This window comes from Rana temporaria, chromosome 4 (genome assembly GCF_905171775.1).
Source record: "Rana temporaria chromosome 4, aRanTem1.1, whole genome shotgun sequence".
Taxonomy (NCBI): Eukaryota; Metazoa; Chordata; class Amphibia; order Anura; family Ranidae; genus Rana; species Rana temporaria.
The window spans coordinates 228,350,230-228,376,011 of record NC_053492.1 but is presented as its reverse complement, the minus strand read 5'-3'; the positions used below and the strand labels follow the sequence as shown (position 1 = coordinate 228,376,011).

Below are 25,782 nucleotides of genomic sequence, written 5' to 3'. Positions count from 1 at the left end.
GCTAGAAGGGCCCTCTGGGTAAAGACATGGGATGGAGATTTCACATCCAAGTCTTGCCTTTGTGGGATTCCTGCTCTTTGGTTCTGATTTGGAGCAGGTACGGTCTCGTTCCACAGAGAAAAGGAAAAAAGTTCCCTGCTAAATCCAAAAAAGATAAAAAGGAAGAAATTTTTTCGAGTCCCCCCTTCAAAGAACAGTTTTCAGGGAAGGAAGGAGCCAAAGAAAAAGTGTGGATTTGGTAAAGGCAAGGAAAAAGGTGGGATCCTCCTTTCTGGAGCCACTACTGCCAACAAAGAATCCAAATGACGCCAGCATAAAAGTTGGCGGAAGGCTCTCGTGGTTTCTCCCCCAGTGGGAAAATATCACGCAGAGTCCCTACATTCTAAACCTGTGAATAATATATAATAAGTTCCGATGCGCTACTGCGAGTAAACAAAATATGAAAAAATAGTGTACAAATTATACCTGATAGATCACAACCAAGGTATGTGAGTAAATGAATGAACCACAAACAAGAAAAAATTGAGTGACCAAACTCAAAATGTGCAGTATGTGTCAAAAATTATATAAAAATATATATAAAGATACTGTGAAATCCTCTAGGTGTTGGGGATGTCTAGTCCCCTATGTGTCTAAAAAACACTGTGATGTGCACACATGAAAATATATATATATATGGATGTATTAGAATACAACAATAATAATGATAAAACAGTCTATTAATGGGGATGATGAGATGTTCCCATGTTCAGATTTCTGTGTTAAGGCAGCAGTTTGAAAATCCACATAGGTGTTGTAGTGCCCTTACCATGAAGGTGCTATATGTGTGCATATAGTGATATCCCTCCAGGTCTCCGATCACCTTTCTCCTGGGGTCACCCAGTTCAAGTTGTTCCAGTTGCTGTGTGCCTCCAAAATAGTCCAAATATTGATGGTCCAATAGGAGAAGCAGTGGGGAGGGGAGAAAAAAGATTGCCTCCAATGGTGTAGTAGGTTAGGTATCCAAAAAGGTTTATTGCATCAAGAAGCAAGGTAGCACAGAGAACAGTTAAAAATACAAACAGCGTTTGTGTGTAAAAGGCAGACGTGGCGTTTAAAATTGCCGCCTTATGTCCGATGGCCTCCGGCTTGTGCGAGTCTTTCCTCGGTCTCGACTCCCTACGGCGTTACGTCACGTACCTCGTGACTTCATCAGGGGATGAAGTCACAAGGTGATTGCAATTAACTGTTCTCTGTGCTACCTTGCTTCTTGATGCAATAAACCTTGTTGGATACCTAACCTACTACACCATTGGAGGCAATCTTTTTTCTCCCCTCCCCACTGCTTCTCCTATTGGACCATCAATATTTGGACTATTTTGGAGGCACACAGCAACTGGAACAACTTGAACTGGGTGACCCCAGGAGAAAGGTGATCGGAGACCTGGAGGGATATCACTATATGCACACATATAGCACCTTCATGGTAAGGGCACTACAACACCTATGTGGATTTTCAAACTGCTGCCTTAACACAGAAATCTGAACATGGGAACATCTCATCATCCCCATTAATAGACTGTTTTATCATTATTATTGTTGTATTCTAATACATCCATATATATATATATTTTTTCATGTGTGCACATCAGTGTTTTTTAGACACATAGGGGACTAGACATCCCCAACACCTAGAGGATTTCACAGTATCTTTATATATATTTTTATATAATTTTTGACACATACTGCACATTTTGAGTTTGGTCACTCAATTTTTTCTTGTTTGTGGTTCATTCATTTACTCACATACCTTGGTTGTGATCTATCACATACCTGGAGCGCGTATCACTTATTCATTTTGTTTACATTCTAAACCTGATAAAGGAAGGGTACAAGTTAGAATTTGTCTCCCCCTCCACCAAACTTTATCCTGACCCATCTCACCAAGGACCCATTAAAAGTGGGGGGCCTATTGGAGAGTGTTCGGGAACTAGAGGAACAGCAGGTCATCATTCCGGTTCCAGCAGATCAAAGCAGCCAGGGGTTTTATTCCCACATATTTCTGGTACCAAAACCATCCGGAAAATTCCAGCCGATTATAAATCTACGGAAACTAAACCAATTCTTGGTTTACAAAAAGTTCAGGATGGAGAGCATCTACACGGTCCGGAGACACCTCCAGGAGGGAGTCTTTATGATAACATTGGACATAAAAGATGCTTACCTGCATGTTCCCATTTCCCCGAAACTTTAGAGGTTCTTGAGTTTTGCAGTGCAGACAAGACAGTGTGTCCGACACTGGCAGTTCAAGGCTCTCCCCTCGGCCTAGCGTCCAGTCCAAGAATTTTTACCAAAGTTCTAGCCAAAGTGGTGTCATTCCTACACCTCCAGGGGATAGCCTTGATCCCATTCTTGGACGACATGCTGATTTTCAGTCCGGTCTTGGAACAGCTCCAGGCAGACCGAGACAACATCTTGTCCACCCCATCCTTTGGCTACCTTTATTAGGCTAACTTCCCCCCTCTCTTCCGGATGATTAGGGCTCTCCTCTAAAAGTGGAAGGCCCATCACATATCCCTATACGGCAGAATTGCGTCCGTTAAAATGGTCGTCCTCCCCAAGCTCTTCTACTTATTTCAGACACTGCCCATTCCAATCCCATACGCCTACTTACGCAAACTCCAGAGTGATGTGCTACGGTACGTCTGGAACTATAAAAAGCATAGGATACCCTGCACAGTCATGACGGTGTCGCGTGGGGACTGGCATTCCCTGACTTTGTTAGATACTACCAGGCCGCATAGCTGCCAACGATAGTCACGTGGTTCCCCCAGAGGTTCTATAATAAGTGGAGGGAAATAGAAAAAAAATCTGATTGGCACCGACTCACCCAAACAGTCTCCTGTGGGATGCAAATGTGGAGGTAGACCCCTGCCGCCTACTGGGTTCGATGCCCTTACTGCGTGGGCTTTGGTGCAAGCTTTCCCGGGAGAGGGCACTCAAGTCTGAGAGCGTTCCCTGCTGAATGGCTATCTGCAACCCTAAATTACCAGATGTCCTGGCCCTGGGCCTCGCGGAACTTATTCCACTTTGGGCACGTGGTCGACCCGGGGTCCTGTAGGCTGCCGACATTCTCGGAGCTCCAAACAAAACACGATCTTCCAAAAGGGGTGTTCTATAGCCATCTACAAATCAGGCACTATGCCCAAACTATAGCCACTCGGCTCCAATTCTCCCAACCTTCTCCATTTGAACGTATCGTTCTGGAGGGTCACCACCGAAGGGGGCCGATTTCGGACATATACCGGATCTTGAATAAGTATGACTTGCCAGTGCGGGGGAAACATGCATACATGCTGATATGGGAGAGGGAGTTGGGAGAGGCACTGTAGACTGAGGCCTGGCAGGCCATCTGGAGACAGGCAGCCAAAAGTTCCATGTACAAAGAAAACACAAATGAGGTCCTCTTTTTCTGGTATCAGACCCCGGATATTTTGCATAAAATGTACCCCTCCGTCTGAGCGATGCTGGCGCTGCCACCAAGACAGGGGCTCCCTTTTGCACATCTACTAGGCATGCACCTTCATTACCCCGTTCTGGCAATCTACACAGCAATTACTCACTCGTCTCTTTGAGACACCAATTCCCCTGACCCCCAAGCTATTTTTGCTGGGCATCTCTCAGCCTAAACTTGCCAAACCATATAAAAAAAATGAATTAGGCACATCCCGACAGCAGCTAGGTGCCTGATAGCCCTCAATTGGAAGAAACCCACACCCCAATCTCAGGAAGCCCTATATGCCAGTCAAGGATGTGGAATTGATGGAGAGGATGACGGCCAGGATGTGTGAAGGTCTGGACGGCCATGATGAGGTCTGGCGGGAGGACACGCCGGGAGCGGACACGATAACTTAGAACCTATTCTTGTTCTGTATCTCCTTTCTTCTTTCTCTCTTTCCTCTTCCTTCTCTCCCTCTTCTTCTAATTGATTATTGTTGCAGTGATGGCTGCGATACTAAAATGTGTGACATGGCTAACCGTGCCAGGATTACCGACATGCTCATTTGAGGGACCAGTTCTTTATTGTATTTTTTTTTCCCCCCCTCAGTCATATTACGCTGCCCTCTGGCCCAATCCCTCCTGATTCCACGTGGGGTTGGAATAGTTTGCATATTTCCTGGCACGTTATTGTGTTTGTATCGACCTTTTAATGCACACGTGGTATTACAAACTGTATAATGTTTTATACAAATAAAAATTGTTATTTGGAAAAAATAAATAAAAACTATCAGATAAGCACCTGAACGACTACAAGGGATATACAATGTAATACTGACATAAAATCACACAGATAGATTGGACTTGATGGACTTAGTGTGCTGTATGACAAAAAATGGCCTGTCAGGATGTGGGTAAAACTTTCTAGAGCTGAAGTGGTTAAGAGCAGATAAAAAATAAAATGGAGTTCTTCTGACTGCTAACATTTTTTGATGAAAACCATGGACAGTAATTACGATGCATCGTGGTATTGAATTGTTGACAGGATAAAAATCGTAATCAAATTATGAGACCAGTGAAGATGCGCAAACTCTAAAAAGGACATCATAAAATCCTTCCATGCACACACCTTATGAGGCACAATATGTGGCCCACTGTTCACTGGACACAGCACAACACAGATTGTTGTACTCAGCCACTGAGAAGCCTTGGTACCATGTGATTACAGTGAACAATCACAGCGATCACGTCAGTCGTCAACAATGGCTTTCATTTCATTGTGTACTCAATTGTGAGTAGCGGTGCAATGAAATTTTAGCCGACTAAATATCGTCCGAAAACTGTTTTTAGCATGAGGCCATCAGGAGCCGATAATGGCACCGAAAGGGGCAGGGGGTCCACCCTGGGTGCAGCAAATTGCAGGGATTTCATCTGTCCTCCTCTCCTCGAAGAGCTGAATTGTCCAGACAGCCGCAGTAACAATTTCCTGTGACACCAAAGGAAAATGTTGCTAATACTTAAAACACTGCTAATAGTAAGAGATTGCAAACATGATACAAGACATGCTTAGAGACCGCAGATTGAATTTTTCTTGAGCTTCTCTTGCACTAAAGGTGCCAACAATAAATTCATAATTGAAATTGATGATATTAAAGTTGAATAAAAATACAAAATGTATATATAAAAAAAAATGTAACCACTTGCCGCCCGCCCTATTACAGAATGACGGCGGCAAAGTGGTTTCAATATCCTGAGTGGACGTCATATGACGTATGAGCCCCGGGGGCGCGCATCGCGGCGATCGTTGTTGCAGGGTGTCAGTCTGACACCCAGCAACACCGATCTAGGTAAAGAGTCTCTGACGGAAAATCTTAACCACGTGATCAGCCGTGTCCAATCACGGCTGATCACGATGTTAAAACAGGAAGAGCCGGTTATCGACTTTTCCTCACTCACGTCTGTCAGACGCGAGTAGAGTAGAGCCGATCGGCTGCTCCTCTGACAGGGGGGGTTTGTGCTAATCGATTATCACCACAGCCCCCCCCCCCCCCCCGAGAACTAGACCACCAGGTATGCCACCCTAGACCACCAGGGATGCCAATCAGTGCCCACAATGGATGCCAATCAGTGCCCACAATGGGCATCACTAATTGGCAGACATTGTTTGGCATCCATAAGGACAATACAGTTAATCCGTGCCACCTATCAGTGCCCATCCATGCCACCTATCAGTGCCCATCTGTGCCGCCCAATAATTAAAAAATGACAAATATCGGCCGATATATCGGCCAGCCAATATATCGGTCGACCTCTAATGTTTATGCAACATTTTTAAAGCCCCATAACAGCCCACCAATACCATAATTATTACAATGGAATCACACACACACACACACCCCTATGGAAAGTCCATTTAAGTTCAAAATAAAGTGAAAAAAGGTCTTTCTTGGATAATCCAGGATGAGACTTGAAGATACACTCAAAATGGTAAAGTGTTCACGCTTACCAGATTCGATTGACACACGTAACATATACCGGTAGCACATGGGTCAAACAGGCACTCGAGGGAAATGACCTCAAACACCCACCACTGGAACAATGGTAAGAAAGATTCCACCCAATGTTGAATGGGGACTGTCAGGTATCCATGATGGACTCCAAAACATGCAATGAATCACATCAAATGGTGTGCATGAAAAAATAAATGATCTGCACATAATGTGATACTGTTTGACGTTTAAAGAGGGGGGGTTTACACTTACAGCAAATCCGACAACACAAGCTTGTAAATAAAATGGAGCATCGGCAACGATTTCAAGATCACCCGACGCGTTTCATCCTATTAAACATCATCTGGGGTGTGAGGCTCATGTGTCATCGTTGCAATATATATATATGATAGATAGATAAGATAGATCTACTGTGCCGCAGTCCAAGCCTCATCAGCGCCAAAAGGAAGTGAAACATATTGGAGGGGAACTAAATGGTGCAGTCCAAGCCTCAATCTGAACCGAGAGATGGTCGGCATAACAGAGTGCCATACACTTTCTGGTGACCTTTCTCAATTCAATTCCCAGAATGAGACTTGGTTTCTAGCGTTTCATATCCTCCTTCTTATGTCGAGTCTCGGTTCAGAATGAGGCTTGAACCGCACTTTCATCCATTCCTTGTGATGTTTGAAAGTGAGGCGTGGAATACACGCCAACGCCATCTTGAAATAATTTGATTCATGTTCAGGTGTCCCCATTGGTCATTAAATTACTTTAAAATCTGACAAAGTGAATGGATACATTTTTTAGTTTTCGTTTTACTGGAATAAAAGGCACCATTTTTTACACTTTATTGGAGTGCGGCTGTCCATCATCTCCTCCCTCTTATTTATGCTTTGTGCATTGCCTGCACCCATCGGGTTTTGAACCATACTCACCGCTGAAGTGCATTTGTCTGGAGCGGCGGTTTGCTTTCTTTTTCTTTCTCTGAATGGATAAAATCATGGCCCAACTGTACTCCAAATTATATATAACACACACACACACACACACACTTATAGATAGATAGAAGCTCACGATGTACGTTATATAATAACAAACACATAATATATTGTAAAATATGAACCTCCTCATAAAATGGAGGTGCCACAGAGGAGGAAGGAAGGGGGAAAAAAGAATAAAGAACGTATATACAGTAAGGCCCAGATTCACGTACGACTTACGCCAACGTATCTTCTGATACGCCGCATAAGTTCTAGGATGCGCCGTCGTATCAATGCGCCTTATTCTTGAAACAAGATACGTCTGAATTTTGGCTTGATCCGACCGACGTAAGTCTCCTACGCCGTCGTATCTTGGATGCATATTTACGCTGGCGCTTCCATTGATTTACCGAATATGTAAATGACCTAGATACGCCGATTCACGAACGTACTTGCGCCCGTCGCAGTACGCTACGCCGTTTACGTAAGGCGTACGTCCGGTGTAAAGTTATCCCACCTAAAGCAGGGGTAAGTCATGTTAGGGTATGGACGTCGGAACAGCCGTCGTATTTTACGTTGTTATGCAAGTCGTACGTGAATGGGGCTGGGCGTAGGTTACGTTCACAAAACAAAATATGGGCTAACTTTACTGTTTAGTTATTTAATTTTGTTAACCACTTAAGCCCCGGACCATTTTGCAGCTAAATGCCCAGGCCAGGTTTTGCGATTCGGCACTGCGTCGCTTTAACAGACAATTGCGCGGTCGTACGACGTGGCTCCCAAACAAAATTGGCGTCCTTTTTCCCCCACAAATAGAGCTTTCTTTTGGTGGTATTTGATCACCTCTGCGGTTTTTATTTTTTGCGCTATAAACAAAAATAGAGCGACAATTTTGAAAAAAAATGCAATATTTGATACGTATTCTTCTACCTATTTTTGGTAAAAAATCAATAAAAAAATCAATAAAAAAAATTAAAAAAAATCGTAATAAGCGTTTATCGATTGGTTTGCGCAAAATTTATAGCGTTTACAAAATAGGGGATAGTTTTATTGCATTTTTATGAATTATTTTTTTTTTTACCACTATTGGCGGCGATCATCGATTTTTTTCGTGACTGCGACATTTTGGCGGACACTTCGGACAATTTTGACACATTTTTGGGACCATTGTCATTTTCACAGCAAAAAATGCATTTAAATTGCATTGTTTATTGTGAAAATGACAGTTGCAGTTTGGGAGTTAACCACAGGGGGCGCTGTAGGAGTTAGGGTTCACCTAGTGTGTGTTTACAACTGTAGGGGGGTGGGGGTGTGGCTGTAGGACTGACGTCATCGATCGAGTCACCCTTATAAAAAGGATCACTTGATCGATACGCCGCCACAGTGAAGCACGGGGAAGCCGTGTTTACATACGGCTCTCCCGTTCTTAAGCTCCGGGGAGCGATCGCGATGGAGCGGTTATAAACGAATAGCCGCGCCGTCCCGGATCGCTCCCCGAGGGAATCCGCCCGCCACACGCAGCGGAGGGGTCCCGATCGGACCCCCTACCCGCTAGAAGGCAAGGACGTATATATACGTCCATCTGCCTGTCCGTGCCATTTTGCGGACGTTAAATAGTAAATAGTAATAGTAAATAGTCGTGCGGCGGGCGTTAAAGCATATTTTTTCCCAAAAAAGTGTGTTTGAAAGACCGCTGCACAAATACTGTGTAACATTAAATATTGCAGCAATCGCTATTTTATTTCCTAGGGTCTCTGCTAAAAGAATATATATAATGTTTGGGGTTTCCAAGTGATTTTCTACCAGAAAATACAGGATTTTTACTTGTAAGCAACAAGTGTCAAAAAAGATTTTGCCTTTAAATGGTTAAACTGAGAACTCTCCTACACGGAGTTCAGTTCATTGATAAGTAGCAACATTGTATATCATTTCTCAAAACTTGGCAGGCTGCCCAGGAGAGAGAGAAGTCTTCTATGGGAAACTTCAGGCAACTTGCATTGACTTCTATTACAGAAGCTTTTTGCAAGTCGCGCTGCTGAAGTTTAAATCGGCCTTTTTAAAGCACAAAAATCGGCCGATGCGATTAATTAAAAAATGACAAATATCGGCCGATATATCGGCCAGCCAATATATCGGTTGACCTCTAATGTTTATGCAACATTTTTAAAGCCCCATAACAGCCCACCAATACCATAATTATTACAATGGAACTACACAGTGCTGCACACACAGGAGCGCGGTAGCTTTGTGTCCAGTTAAAATTAAGCAGCATGTCACTTTCATGAGGCATTGATGCTTGTCAACTTTGACGGTATTGCTCTACAAGCTTATCTTAACAATCACCCAAATCATTAATGGTGTGTTAGTGAAGCATTTATAAAGTCCCGACCTTGGCACTGGAGCAAAGAGTCTCCTGTAACCGCCCCCTTTTTCCCCTCATCCTTACCCCTGCACTCGTCCCATCACTCCCTTGTGGCCTTCACCACTGCTTTTTTTCACTTCACATACCTTATCCGAGGCTAGAGTTGCCACCTCATCCCTTTAAAAAGGAACACATATGAATTACACAGGTTCTGAGGTTAATTTAATGCAGGAAAGGCACCAAATGAGTCTAATTACCTCCTTAATTAGCCACAGAACCTGTGTAATTAATATGTGTTCCTTTTTAAAGGGATGAGGTGGCAACCCTATCCGAGGCATGTCTTCCATTCTTTTTTCACTCACTTCTATTCACTTAACATGTTTCACCATCAGACTCCTTTCCCAGTTGAAGCCAGTTATGGAGAAACATGTCGGGTGGAGCTATTCTTAAAACGCCATCACACTCATATACTCCAGCTCTTTGGTTTGTTCCTTGGCTGTATATTTTATTTACAATATATATTTTTTGATGCTGTTTTTTTTCTTTTCTATCCTGAGTTTTTTATGATGAAGTGACTTGCTGTGAGAATTTTAAAAGTGGATTAGTGCCTGCTGTGAAGTTTTTAAAGTGTTTTTTTAATAAATTCTTTGGATATACTACACTATGAGGATCTATTTTTTCTCCCTCCATTTCCGTCAGTCTACGTGTTCAGAATTTATTATCCCGCATCTTCCAAGCTGAAAACTGACTACCATTCTTCTTGTGTCATATGGCCTGGAAAGACAGCTGAAGTCTTTTCTCTTCCTTCTTGCAAGATAGAAGCACTCCTCCCCAAGATAAGTGATTATACACCTGGGGCCGGCAGGCTGATGCACAGGCTCATCTGACCTCCTTAAAACCGGGGTCCAACGATTGGGTAAGAGTCAGTATTTATATTTCTTCAGCTGACTATAAAGATCCAAGTTTCTTCAAGATGTTGGGTTAAAGTCTGCAGCGATTAATGAACTATTGCTTGGAACTATCTGGTGGTCAGGATTTTCTTTGATATATTTTTTTTGAGGACTTTGATCACTCAATTACCCCTTTTTTTATTCATTTTGGGTTTATTTATATCTTTTTTGTTCACCTGGTACAGGGTGTATCAACACATCAATTTTTTTATCACTTTATGGTTTTGATATAACATTATTTCACTCCCTTGTGATTGCACATTTAAATGTTTGGAGTTGCGCGCTTATTTCTTTTTTGTATGCATGTCTTTGAAGTTTAAGTATTTGAGCTTTTAATAGGCAGCAGCACTCCCCTATTTAAATTCATTTTTCACTAATTTTTTTATTCCTTCCTCTATTTAGAGGTCATATATCAATTTTTCCTCACTTGTAAGTGGGTTTAGCGCAGAGTTTTTCCCCCCTTTTTTTATATGTTTCACCATGTTTCAATATTATATTTTGCAATCTCTCTCCTTTGTCACTCTCCCGTATTATTCCTATATGCCTCAGCACCAGTACACCTTCCCATCACTATTCCTCCTCACTCACCCCTATCCTTTGGTTATCTATATCATTTGCCTTAACATTTATTGATACCTTTTTTCAATAATTTGGACAGTCAGTCCATCCATGGAATGCCCCCCATGTACCACATCCTTCTGTGGTGCTCTAGCGTTCCGGGTCTGGTAGGGGCTTTAGGTAGGCAGCTTTGATTAACCGCTCTCCCCTTAATACTTATTGGTTTTGTGTTTTTATGTACGAGACTATTTTAAAATTTTCATTGTATAGCTCTTTGATCAAATTATTAATCATTTGCAGACATTCTCCCGATGAAGCGGTTTATACCGCAAAACTAGTAGAGATGCCCGTCACAACCCATGTCCCACTGGGAATTTTCCCCCACCTGGGGATTCTTCTACTGGTGATCTGGTGGTCTGCCACTAAATGTTTTATGTTATGCTTTTATTGATTTTTTTTTATTAATAATTGAGTTATTTTTCTATACATGCCTTTCTACTTCACTTCATTTTCTTATATGTACCGCGATAGTCCAATTGCCTGCCCCCCTCTTGTTTTTTCGGAGTGTTGATTTGGGGACCAACCTTCCGATCTCTCAATACTAAATTATCTGGATGATGGTACAACCAATTTCATCATAAATTATCTATATATTCCTTAAGAGGCTTCTTTTTTATATTAATTAGGTGAATAACACACCTGGGCATTTGCAGGGCGAACTGCGGCGAGCCGCTGGACGGGACCTTGCGTCTTCTTCCTGATTGGCCCTGACCTCATGTCGCCCTCCAATTTTCTTAACCTCTCCAATTTATGCTTATGTTTTGGTGAGGTGACCTCTTTTTTGTATTCATATCTATTGTATTGTAATCAATTATTACCAATTTCTGTACATTATGACTTATTGGGTAGCCCTTTGTGGATGCCTGGGTTGTGGCCTGGACGGACCTTGTGGCAAACATTTAGCCCCCATTCACATTGTAACGCCGCGTACGCGGCGTATTTTGCCGCGATTAGGTTACTTTTTTTTTTTCACAAATAATTGCCATTGATGTCTATGGCCGAACGCCAATGCCGCCAGAGAAAAAGGGTCCGGGACTTGTTTTCAGGCGTTCGGCGTTTATGAGATGTGAACCATCTCATAGACATCAATGGCAATTCTCCCCTCCAGCGGCACGAGCGTCGGGCGTTTTGTCGCCAAGGTGTGAATGGAGCCTTAGGTTTATTGCCCTCCACACAATATCCAATCAGATAGGAAATTACCACTTCCCCGATTGTATGTTCTACTTCTCCAATTTTGACCATATTACCACTTGGAGTACTTTTCACATTCTCCGTGCTCCACCATTTTGGTTTATTGTGTACCGTATTTATCGGCGTATATCGCGCACTTTTTTGCCCTGAAAATCAGGGCAAAATCGTGGGTGCGCGATATACGCCGATACCCGCTTTCCCACGCCGAGTTTTGAATACTGCGCCGACATATACCGAGCGCAGTACACTCGGGTATAGTCGGCCAGTCTCGGCTTCTTCCGTGCTCACGTCCTGGACGTACAGGACGTGAGCGCGACAGTTGCAGAGCCTGCCCGAGTGTACTGCGCTCGGTATATGCTGGCGCAGTATTCAAACCTCGGCGCGGGAAACGAGCGGGGAGGACGCCGGACCCGACGAAGAGGACACCCGAAGCCGCAGACGGACGCCGGATTCGCCGATGGACGCCGCGCAAGACACCAAAACTAAGTACAAAAAACTTTTTTTTCCCCCACAGGAATGGGGGCAACTTTAGGGGTGCGCGCTATACGCGGGAGCGCGCTATACCCCGATAAATACAGTATTCTATCTCGCCACGCGACCTGCTCCTCACCGCATCCCAGGGCCCCCATACTGTGCTCCCCTTGTCATTCTGTCAGTAAGGGCAGGGTTTACAATCCCACATCAATTTTGATATCTATATTAACTTTTTTTGTATTTTTATTTTTTGAATTTACTGTGATATATTTACTTATCTCTATTGTTTACTTTTTCAACTCAGCCTAGCTGCCTGTCTCTCCCCCGCCTGGCTCGGGACTCTCTGGCGTCCCCTGGTGCCTCTGTGCGGCGGACTTGCGGGATCCCTGTTGAGTCTGGCATCTCTATCATTTTGGGGCTGCCTTCCCTCACTTGCAGCCTCCACGGTGTGGGCTTCCGCCGTTACGCCGTGGGAGGTGCGCATGCGCGACCTGATTGCGCTGACGTCATGCGGGAGTCCTGACCCGGCGAGGGCAGACATTGCCTGCCCTCATTGCCATGGACCTCGGGCCCAGGGAACACCTGCCTTCACCACCTCCCAGTAAGAGCACCTTGTACCCCGAACCACCTCCATACATTGCAGGATTACCTTCCTGCACGTCCATTCATCTCTGCCCCTTTCTTAGGTACACCTATGCTGGGCTCTATTGCAGTGCATTACCCATGCTCTGCAATTTGCTATTGATCCCACAGTGCCCTTGTAATAGTTATCTATTTATCATTGGTATATTTCCCTGGGTCTGACCATGTACACTGCACTGCTACTCCGCAGGTATAACACGTTCTTATTGTCATTTTTTGTCAATTCACCACTCCCCTCTTTATCCCTCCTCCCCGCCCCCCCTCTCCTTCAGGCTCCCCCATTCACTTCCCCTTCCCTCCCTTCTTTGCCAACCCCCTCTTGTTTTTTCGGAGTGTTGATTTGGGTACCAACCTTTCGATCTCTCTATGCTTTATTCCTTCCTTGAGGAGAAAAATGGCAGCAGGCCTAAAAAGAGACCCAGTTTGGGAATAACTACTAAACGGACAGCTAATTATTCTAAATAGGAAAACTTTATTTTGTTTGTAAATATTAAAGATTTCAACTACCAGCAAGAATAAGTCCTTACATTTAAAGAGCACCTGTCATTTCAGATCCATCCTGGCAGCACCCGTTAGAGGGCATCCACTCACCTGCTGCTGCCACATCTCTCACCTTGTTTTGTCATTGCTGTATCACCAGCCGTCCCAGTAAAGTAAATGGGACTGTCAGTGAGTCAACAGCGTGTCAGAGGAGGAGACGCTGCAGAACAGAGATGACAGTTGCTCTTTAAAAATTGCGATTTTTAAATCAAATTGATTTAAATCAAGCTTTTTTACTAGTAATTTAAATCAAATCCACCCTGCTGGAGTTGTATCATGTGGATGTGCATAGAGAGCAGCAGCAGATGCCAGCAATATCACCATCATCAGGTGGTTTGTGTGCTGCTTAGTGCCAGTGTTCTATCGATATGTGCCCACCATCGAAAAGTGCTCGTGCATGCGCAGAACGGAAGGGCTCTCCAGCCGAGTTGCCGATCAGCTCGAGTGATGTCCCATAGCAAATGTACACATCGTAGGAGCCTTTTTGACGGGAGATACCATTTCTCTGGCACAATTTAATGCTATGCAAACAGCGGAGGGACACCGCATTTGTCATATTGTACCTCACTGTTGTGCCGCAGGTTTACAGCGAGGCACAATATGACATCTACGTTGTCCCTCTGCTCTTTGCATAGCTTTCAATTGTGCCCGTGAAATTTTATCGCCCGTTGGGGGAAAAAAAACTCCTACGATGTGCGCATGCGCTATGGTGACGTCACGCCAGCTGATCGGCAATTCAGCTGGAGTGCCCTTTCATTCTGCGAATGCGCGGGCACTTTAATGGAGGGCACAAAATCGATAGAACACCGAGCATACTGCTCACATCAATCCTTTTGTTCCATCTTGATACAATATCTCTCTGCACGGTGAGTATACTACAATCTACCTCCCTGTAAGCCAGGGGTCCTCAAACTTTTTAAACAGGGGGCCAGTTCACTGTCCCTCAGACCGTTAGAGGGCCGGGTCCTTCAATGCCGCCCCCCCCCCCCCCCCCCAAAAAAACACCTGAAAGTCCCCCAACCCATGCCCATCATTGCAAGCCCTCCTCAACATCATTACAAGCCCCCCCTCACCATTGCAGCCTTACTGTGCCAAACAATGCCTCACCAGTCAGTGTGTGCATCGTGATCTCCTGCTGTGTCGCGGAGCTCACTGAAAAGTTTGGGCGCGCTGTGATAAAAGTCTCGCCCTCCTCCTAGACTAGCTCATGTGATAGAACACTGCGTCTATCACACAAGCTGGTCTAGGAGGGCGGGACTTTTATCACAGCGCGCCCAAACTTATCAGTGAGCTCCGTGACACAGCAGTCTACCGCTGTGTGTTACAACCGGCCCTGCATGCAGTGGACCAGATAAAGGTCCTCGGCGGGCCGCATGTGGCCCATAGTTTAGGACCCCTGCTGTAAGCGATACTATTGTTTACAAATAAAGTGCTACAAGTTTTTTTAATAACTGCACCCTGCTGCTCGGTTTGTATGTTACTGGCTGGAGCACCTGCTGATCGGTTAGAGGAGCTGCAGGATTGTTTTCCACTACGGAAGTTTCATTCCCTTGCTGACTCAAGGATGTATCATGAGCTATAAAGTGAAGGAAGCTGTTTTACCGAGCGCTGGACACCATCTTTTATTGCTTTAAAGCGGTTGTAAACCCTTACAGACCACTTATAACTACAGGCAAGCCTAGATTAAGGCTTACATGTAGGTGCTAGAAATATCTCCTAAACCTACACGGGTTAGGAGATATTTGAAAAAAAAAAAAGAAAAGGCGCACTGAGCGTACCGTCAGTGAATGGTGTTCGTGGCGGGTCCCACATGCATGCGTGGCAGTGACGTCATTGCGGCTTCGGCCAGTAACAGCGTTGGAGCCGCGATACCCAGAAGTCACTCCGGGAGACATGGCAGTGACGGAGGAGGCGAATGAGGGCGGCTGCGATCTCAGGTAAGTACTTCATAATAAGCTAGTATGCTACGCATACTAGCTCATTATGCCTTTGTCTTACAGACTTTACTTTTTCTTTAGTTAAAAAAAAAAAAACAACCTTCATGGTGATGATGTATTGCAAAAAAAAATAAACAAAAAAGGCATGCTGCACTTGTTTAAGCTAAACAGAGTACATAGAGAACATTGATGAGCTTCAAACATGTTTGAGCCCACCGCAGCTAACCCACCAGAAAGCTGTCAAAGCCGTCAGCCAATCATAGGTATTTCCCGCCACCTCGGCCATGCGTGCAAGGGGAGCGTGTAAATGTGCAGCTGCGGGTTGGGGGACCTCCACTGCCTGTGACTGGCTGTCATCTTTGACAACTTCCTAGCCCTAGAGCAGTGGTTCTCAACCTTTCTAGTGCCGTGACCCCTTGATAGGGGTCCCCACAACTTGGGAAATTTTAACAGTTAAAAAAAATATGTAGCGTGGGTTGTCAGCACCCATGGCAACACAATTAGTTTGCGCCCCTAACCCACTGACATTTTAGCGCTCCCCGAGTCCCTTCCACTCGTACAGTATTATGGTACATTTTAGGTTGTACCACCCTTTGTTCTCCTTTTATCTCTCTCTATCCTAGATACTAGTTCCCCCCCCATCCATCCATCCCTCTAGCCTTCTTTCTTGTTCTCTTATTCCTTCCCTTTTTCTATGTTCCTCTCCCTTCCATGTATTCTCTTTTTATTTCTCCTCTTACTCCTTGGTTGGTGGGAAGGGGCTGAGTGGCAGTGCTGGGGGGGGATTCTGATCAGCCAACTTAGGTGCTTTTGATCAAGGTCATCTGCTGTTCTGAGAACTGTAGTGGGGACTTTCAATGGCAACTATAATTACAGGTAGTGTTACTCACTGTGTCTCCGGCTTCACTGGGTCTCCAGCCCTGTGGTCTCTCTTAGCAGTGACACCTATGCTGAAATCAGGAGATGGAGTCTCCCCCAGCCACTCCCACTTCACATAACTCACCAGTCAGCTGACCTCTAGTCTCCCCCAGCAATGCCACAAACTGAATGGGCAGCTGTGGGCTCCAGGGACAGCCCTGATGGGCGGCCACAATAAGGCTGGGAGCGGTGCAGGCTTCTGGAACAGCACAGGATTCGGTGACCCCTGGCAAATAGTAATTCTACCCCCGAGGGGGTCCCGACCCCCAGGTTGAGAAACACTGCCCTAGAGGGATAGGACCCAGCTGACCTTATCCCTAATGGAGAACAATTGTTTCCTAGGTCTCCTTGCCTTGATCAATGCTGCCCACAGCACCTGCTAAGAATGAGCCCTTCCAATGTCACCCAGTTACCAGTCAGGATGATATTGGTATGTAATGTACTTGTATAAATCAGCCCCCATCTGGAGGGCATAGAACAGGCACAGATCTGGGAGGCCTATAGGCCTGACTCTACTTCACATGGTGTCCACTCACCGATTACTTGACCAATCACTGAGCTGTCCAGACGAAAACACAAGGGTTCCCCTCTGGGGCCTGCCCCCGGGTCTCTCCTCCGGAATTCCAGGCACCCCGGGCCTCTTTCCGATGCGCTCTCCCAGCGGCGCCCTCTAGCGCCACCTTCACCCCTACGACCTTGGTCTCTACCTTCACCCTCATGGCCCTGCCAGCTCCGGGCCCCCGGCCCCCTTTCTCCAGACCGAAACGACCCCCCGCTATCGCGGCTGTCATAGCGTTGCTGGGACGATGGAGCCCACGTTTGTTTGGTAGGAGTCCCGCGGGACCCACTGTCTTCGTCCTCCCAATCAGACATCACGCGCAGCAATGTGCTTCGAGATCCCGACGTCACGCAATTGGCGCTAAACCCCGCTCTACGGGCAGACCAATGGGCGCTGGGCGGGAGGAGCTTGTTGCCATTGGTGGAGCAGATCCAGCCTGAGCGGCCCTGGTGGGAGGGAGCGTAGTGCGGAGGAAGGCTGGCTGGGCTGGGCTGAGTGTGTGTCACGTGATGACGCTGCTTCTCTATGGCTAGGCTCTCCTTCTCTGTGACCCCTTCCAGCCATTGGCTACAAGGGCTCACAAAAATGGGGGCTAATTATTATCATATAGCATGGAAGAGCTTAGTGGCTTAGGAGTAATGCACAGGGGCTCAGGTTTTCATTAGCATGCACATGGGACTCTATAGGCCTGAGATTCTCCATGGGCATGTCCCATTGCTGGCAAGGATCAGCCAGGAGAGGCATCTGGCTTGTGCACATCCAGGAAAGGGGCTTTTCCTTCCTTTGCATTAATGTTTCTCAACTCCAGTCCCCAAGTTCTCCCAACAGGTCATGTTTTCAGGCTTTCCATTATTTTGCACAGGTGATTTGATCGGTTTCACTGCCTTAGTAATTACCACAGCCGTTTCATTTGAGGGAAATCCTGAAAACATGACCTGTTGGGGATACTTAACTAGTTACCGGAAGCCCTACCCGTTTGTACTGTGGCAAGTTGACTCCCCTGCAAACATTGCCATCATTGTAAGTCGGGCGCGTATGCAGCGATTTGCGTACACACCCATCAGAAGCCAACCAGCAGGTCCGGCGGACTCGATCGGACCACGATCGCTCCAGAGACCGGCAGAATGGGGATCTGTCAAGGGGAGGAGAGAGATTGTCCTGGTGATAAAGAACAGCGATCTCTCTCCTCCTCCAGTCAGCCCAGCCCCCATACCAGGGCTGTCTTAATGAGAGGGCACACCTGGGCACTGCCCATGGACCCCAACTGCATGGGGGGCCCCTGCACTTTCCCCAAAGCAGCTGGTCCTTGAGTCCACACTGCCCCGAAATTGGGGGCCCCATGATGGCACTGAGAGTTATAAATACACAGGGGAGGCAGTCTGCCTCCTACCTACTTGATGTCTGTTTATCTGCACTGTCATCATTGTAGAGGCCCCAGAGCACTACCTTGCCCAGGGGCCCATGATGCTATTAAGATGGCCCTGCCCCATACAGTTAGCAACACCTCCAAGGGAACACATTTAACCCCTTGATCACCCCCTAGTGTTAACCCCTTCCCTGCCAGTGACATTTACACAGTAATCAGTGGCTATTTTTAGCTCTGATCGCTGTATAAAAGTCAGTGGTTCCAAAAAAGTGTCCAATCTGTCCGCTGCAATGTCGCAGTCCCGCTAGAAATCACTGATCACCACAATTGCTAGTAAAAAAATAATAATAATAAAAATGGCATAAATCTATCCCATAGTTTGTAGACACTATAACCTTTGCGCAAACCAATATATGCTTATTGCAATTTTTTTTCCCAAAAAATATGTAGAAGAATACAAAACATATTGGCCTAAACTGAGGAAGAAATGTTTTTATTTTAAATTGGATATTTATTATAGCAAAAAGTAAAAATATTGTGTTTTTTTTTCAAAATGTACCCTTTTTTTTGTTTATATCGCAAAAAATAAAAACCGCAGAGGTGATCAAATACTAACAAAAGAAAGCTCTATTTGTGGAGAAAAAAAGACGCACATTTTGTTTGGGTACAGCGTCGTACGAATGCGCAATTGTCAGTTAAAGTAATGCAGTGCCGTATTGCAAAAAATGGCCTGATCATTAAAGGGGGTAAATCCTTTCCGATCCTTAAGTGGTTAAGGGACCCCTTATTCTTTATTTGAATATTAGGACGATGGTACATCTTTTATCTAATTATATTTTCTTAATGATAAAAGGTTAAATTATATTTTGAGTTGAACATTGCTTTGCATCACCCACCTACAGTAAGCAGGACCCCGCTGTCAATACAACAGCTCAGTCCTTTAGATTGCATTCACTTTCCACAAGGAGGAACATATTTTGTTTTGGGTAATAATCTGATTATGACTAATTTACACTTTTTTTGCACCTCCCCCTTATCATGTTCTATAGTCCCAGAAATGATAAGCCCGGGGGTCGTGAGAGCGGCTGCCATTTCTGTATCATGCACCAGGGTGGCCAGTGTGTGGAGTTGCGAGTACGCTGTGCGGATGTGCAAGCCTATTGTATGAGAGTGTGCACCCCAGAGCACAAACACACGTGTGTATATCAGCAGAGCAGTGGACTTTGTCAGTAGAGATTGGTGTCATTAGTTTTTGTTTTATTATGTTTTACAATTACATTTTTTAAAATAATTTTTTAGAATATTTTTTTTTTACAATTTTGTTTAGGAGCCCAATTGGGGGGTTTGTGTGAAATATCAGTGGCCTAAACAGACCACTGATCTCTCACTTTTGAGACAGAGAAAGAGATAGAGGTCAGTTTCCCCAGTCTTTTTCTCTGCAGTCTCGGGTACACTGGACACAATGAATGGGGAGTACTCTATGTTGAGCGGCTTCCTGTTCATTCACACACTGAAGCATAGTAAACTATATTTACATAGTTTACTATGATTCAGTTAAAAATTAAAACAGGAGCGAACAGTACAATTCACTCACTGTGTTCATTTAGAAAAGGAAGGGGACATTGAATTAAATATCTACTTGCCCCTTCCCCTGCTCTCCATCCTGAAACATCCCCTGCAGCAGCCAACGTGAGAGCTGGCAGCACTGCAGGGGGGGGACAGAGGTCATCAGAAAGCAGGGGAAATTGGCACTGCACATGGTGATTAGGGTTTGCCCAGGCACACCGTGTGCACGCACCTATGGCTGTGGCATATCCCAGAATTGACTGACACGTTGCTGAACTACACATGGCCAGATTTTGTGGGCATGGTTGAGAGTGACAGACGATTATTACAATCCTAAAGCGATTCTGCTACTGTTTTAAAAAAAAATGAATAAAGCCACCCTGGGAGAAAAATGATTATACTTACCTGTCTTGCTAGCCGCTCTGCTGAATTATACATTGTTACAAAAATATATAGTATCCAGGACACTGTTGCTTGTGTCAGATGCTGGTGCCCCTGTTGCACTTTGTGGTTTCTTCTGCCAGTCGCTAAGTAACTACTGTGTCCTGCAGGAAACCACAAAGGGCAGTGGGGGACACCAGCAACTGAAATCTTTAAAGGAAAATTATGGCCAAAAAAGCTTTCTCCTATGGATCACAGGAGTGCAGTTTGTTCGGCACACCTGTGACCAATTTTCAGCCAACAGTTCGCCAAAACCTGCTGTCGGGTTGACGTCACTCTGCTCCAGATGCCTGGACCAGTACCTGGCTCAGTCTCTTAGCGATCTGCTAAGAGCCTAAGCTAGCTCCTCTCTCCCCTCCACAGCCCAGCACTCCAGTGAGCACTGGAGGGGAGAGCGAAGAGCGGCTGACTGACAGTCACCAGCTCTTGGCTCAGAGCATAGTAGAAAAAATACTGCGCTCCTCCAAACAAAATTAAAATTATCAGCAGGCAACTATAGGTGTTATATTACACTAAAAAACAGAAGTAGATACAAAAAAGCTGCGCTACAAGCAGAGGGGGAGAACTGAGTGATCAGCAGTGTTTGATCACTCAGTTCTCACTACAGACGGCGAGGGACAGGTGCAGCATTGGATGGATGCATTAACCTAGGTGAGTATAACTGTTTGTTTTTTTTACAATCCCGAACTTCTCTTTTAATCTTTAGGGAAGCAAGGCTTGGTGGTACAGGTAGCAAGGCAGGTAATTATTTGTTGTTGTTTTTTTTTCAGAGGTGGATTTATTTAATTTTTGAAATTGTGACAGACCCTCTGTAAATGATATGTAGTCCCTAAAATAAACAGTGCTGGCTTGGTCACACACTCGCAAAGATGGCACGATGGCAATAAAGCAACAGACAACATTTTCCTGGCAATTGTGGCAACACCTGGACAACACAATAAATGCTGTATTACATGCAGTTCATACTCCGTCACTATGTGATTTGTTTTCTGTATTCTGCAAAAAAACGGATTCATCCTGCTGTTCTCTATCTCCTCCTCCTGTCCATGTCCCCACTGCAGTTGGGGATTTTGGAGAGCAGTGTTGGAAGCTAATGCACATGCTTAGTTTTCAGTGAGTGTCTCTGCTGAGCATTTCCTTCCTATCGCATCTGAGCAGCCTATGTGACTATAGAGTCACACATGTGGGCAAATATACAGTGGTAAATCACAGCCCACTCCCTCCCTCCTCCATGCAAACTAAGCAGATAAACAAAATGGGGGTGGGATATTACGTTTTGATTGATGGAGGCTTCACCTCCCTCTTATTCTAATACACAGCCTGTGACTGGCAGAAATCCACCCACACCATGTTATTGCCAAAAATAAAGATTTGATTTCAAATATATGTTTATATGATCATTTAAAACAGCTTATTCATCTAAACCAGGGGTCTCCAAACTTTTCAAACAAAGGGTCATTTTATTGTTCTTCAGCCTTCAGCCTTTAGGAGGGCCGGATTGTGGCTACCGGGGTAGAAAATGCCCCGGGCCCAGCATTGGTGAGAATAAATATGGCCTCATAGTTTGCGATCAGTAGGATGAGGAGTAGTGCCCCTATTAGTAGGAGTAATTGTATCACATCATTGGTATCACTGGAAGAAAAAGTGCCCCCTTGTTGGAGTCAGTGGGAAGAATAGTGCCTCATATCAGTGGGAGGAATAAAGCCCTGAGGGCCGGATAAAGGCTAGCAAGGGCCACATCTGGCCCTCGGGCCGCAGTTTGGAGACCCCTGATCTAAACTATTTACTTTGACTCCAAAGGCAGTTTTTTTAATTTGAACATGTGACCAGTAGCAGAGTACTAAAAGCTCCTCATGCCACTGTTTCCCTACAGACAGGCTGTGAAAGAGCTGGGTAGAATGACAGCTGTATATTGATTAGGAGAAAAGGTAATTTGATTTTGTTTAAATTAAAATAACCACAGTGCCATTATCCACATACAGAGAGAAGCTGCAATGTCAATTAAACAGTATGGGCCAGATCCACAAAGCACTTACGCCGGCGTATCTCGAGATGCGCGGCGTAAGTGTATATATGCGCCGGCGTAACTATGTGCCATATCCACAGAACTAGATACGCCTGAAAATAGGCTTCTTCTGACTGCACCGGTGCAGCGTGGGTGCATATATATGCTGGACGCATCTGGCGCTCCCATTGATTTCCTATTCAAATATGCAAATGAGTGAGATACGGCGATCCACGAACGTACGTGCGCCCGACGCCGGCTACGCGCGCTGTGCGTAAGTTGTACGTCCGGCCTAAAGTTACCCCTCATAAAAGCAGGGGTAAGTCAGCAGCAGACATGCACAGGTCAGCCGGAGAGCAGCTGCAGCAGCACCGTTACGGACGAGCTGAGCATCCACACTTGCAGGACAACAATCTGTATGCCAACATGCCAGGGGCATCCATGGTCATAGCTATACTACTGGCTTCACAGGCTCGTAGGAGGAGGGCACGGGAGAGGATATACCGACGGCGCATAAACATCTTTGGCATGGGTGATTCGGAGGTGTATCGCATCTTCAGATTCAGCCCTGATGCCATCCTGGAAATAGCCACAACCCTGCATGATGACCTCACCAGCCAGACAGATCGCTCACATGCAGTGGAGCCACTGGTCAAGGTTCTGGCAACACTCTATTGTCTTGCCAGTGGCTCGTTCCAGCGTACAAGTGGAGTTGTGTTTGGAATAGCACAATCCTCCATGAGCAGATGCGTGCACCAGGTTGTCCCCGCACATCATCAGACCCACCCAGGAGCATCTGCGGCAGAAGGCAATGCAGGATTTCTACAGAGTTGCCAGATTCCCACGCACCATCGGGGCCATTGATTGCACTCATGTGGCACTATGACCCCCCAGTGCCACAGAGCACATATACCGTAATCGTAAGCATTGGCATTCCATCAACGTACAGGTGATAGCCGATGCCCAATGCCTCATATGGCACGTCCGTGCCAAACACCCAGGGGCCAGGCACGACAGCTACATATACCGTCAAAGCAACATCCCAACAGAATTTGAACAGAAAGTGTACAGGGACAGCTGGCTGGTTGGTGAGTGACATGGGTGTCAGGCATGACTGTCCGACCCCATGATGCAGACATCATGAGGGGCACATGCACGACTAACATCCTCCTATCTTTTCCCTTCCAGGTGACTCTGCATATGCACTTGGGCCACATCTCATGACTCCATTCCGGAATCCCGAGACCAGAGGCGAGAGAAAATACAATGCTGCACAAATACGTACCCGTGCAGTGGTGGAACGCACATTTGGCCTCCTGAAGCCCGTTTCCGATGCCTGGATAAGTCCGGGGGGACCCTGTTGTGTTCCCCAAACTTTGTGTGCCAGATCATCAGTGCATGTTGCATGCTGCATAACTTTGCCGTGAGAAAGGGCCTGGAGATTGACATATGTGATGACCTGACCCCCGAGCCACACAGTCCCCCCTTAACCGTGACTACCCCGTCTGCTGAGGGAAGAGCAGTCAGGAGATGCCTCGCAGTAGGCATCTTTGCACATTAAACACACACATTCATCATGGCACACGGACAATGCACGCATGCACACCACTGTGGTCCCTAGCTCACACACACCACATCCACATCACATTGGATTAGCCCCAGTCCACCATGCAGGACTTGGGAGCAGCAACACCGCGCCAAGGCCCCAATGGTGTCGCTGTCCATTCATACCACATTCACACGGTCGTGGGGATAACTTCTCCCCGACGACCGAGGGTGACACCCCTTACTGGCAGGAGTGTCAGCCCCACATTCACACACCAGTCACACTGTAGCAGCACTACTGACCGTGTGCTGGGTCTACAAACAAAAATAACTCACAACCTGAGCATGTAGAAAATAAAAATAAAACTCACAACCTGAGCATGTAGAAAAAAAAAATCATAACCTGAGCATCCAAAAAAAAAGGCACTCATCTGCCCTTTCGTGGCCCACGCCTGGTGCCACGACCCCGGCTCCTTAACTGCATAGTGGAAGCCTCAGGTGGGGGGGGGAATCAGGAGGAGGAGGAGCATCCCCTGGTCTCTCCCTGGCTGGCTGCCTGCCCTCCAATGCCAGGGCGATGCGGGTGAGGACCTCATTGGTCTCGGCCTGCAGCAGCCTTGACTGCCTCCCCTCCGCCTGGATGGCAGCAGTATTGTCCCGTACGGCCTCGGCCAGGGTCTGGACCTCTGCCACGAGGCCTGCTGTGGTGGCCTGCAGGTCCCCCCAGGCAGGTGACCACAGCAGCACAGTTGCCAATGACATCAAGGATACTGTCATTGATGTTGGCAGAGGAGGCCATGCTGTCTGCCACTCGCTGCATCTGGACGGCAACCTCACCCAGATGGCAGGTCTGGTGGGCCTGTTCCCTCTTGAGATGTTCCGGGAGGAACTCAGACACCCCCCTAGTCTTCCTGGTAGGCTTCCTGGGGCCAGGAGAGGCTTGGGGCCGTCTATAAGGGGAGTCCCTTGAAAGGGTAGACCTGTTGGGGGAGGACCCTGAGGGGCTTCTACTGATGGGGATGGAGGTCTGAGAGGGCCCGGCCAAAGGGGGAGACTCCTAGAAGTAGAGGCAAACTTCAGTGTCAATGTTCACCATCTCCTCCTCAACCACCTCCTGAGGAGAGGTGTGGGCACTCCCCTCCACCGATGACTCATGGCTTCCCAGGGGGTCAGGCTTGGATTGATGTTCGGGGGATGGTGTGGGATGGCCACCGGCAGCAGATGGCCCAGCTCCCTCCTGCACATCTGTGGATGACACAAAACATTCACATGTTGGTGGACCCACACACTTGTCACATGTTCCCATCCACCCCCTCACATGCTCCACACCGGATAGGAGATAAAACACACTTACCTGTCCTCAAGGCATCCTCAATGGAGTCAAAGCCCTCCACTCCCTCCACTTGATGCCTGTGGAGACACTGGGCAACCACCTGCTCATCAGGAGTGAGCGTCAAAGTAGTGGCTGGTCCCCCTCCAGTGCCACTGGCATGACTCCTTATCGTGGCCCGCTTACCTCGGACCAGGCGACACAGGTCATTGATTTTTTTCTGGATGTCCTTGGTGGTCCTCACCTCATGTCCCAGGGCATTGACCTCTGTCGCAATCTGCAACAGGATCTCCCCCTTCTTGGCCTGACTGGTGGTGCCACTCTGTGCACCATGGAGGTACACATCATACCTGGACATGGCCCTGATGATGACATCCTTCTCCTGGTCC

The 25,782-nt window shown here is 46.3% G+C and overlaps 1 protein-coding gene across 4 annotated transcripts in view; it reads right to left on the bottom strand.

The window, feature by feature from the left end:
- Positions 1-17,554, bottom strand: part of DDX43 (DEAD-box helicase 43) — a 263,226-nt gene extending 245,672 nt beyond the window's left edge. Inside the window, exon 1 of one of the 4 annotated variants that reach the window (XM_040349947.1) lies at positions 17,118-17,554. In XM_040349947.1, the coding sequence (XP_040205881.1) occupies positions 17,118-17,454 (337 nt within the window). In that variant the 5' untranslated portion in view covers positions 17,455-17,554. The remainder of the gene's footprint in view (positions 1-17,117) is intronic. The other 3 variants (XM_040349949.1, XM_040349950.1, XM_040349951.1) reach the window with 3 other exon arrangements.
- Positions 17,555-25,782: the final 8,228 nt, after the last annotated feature.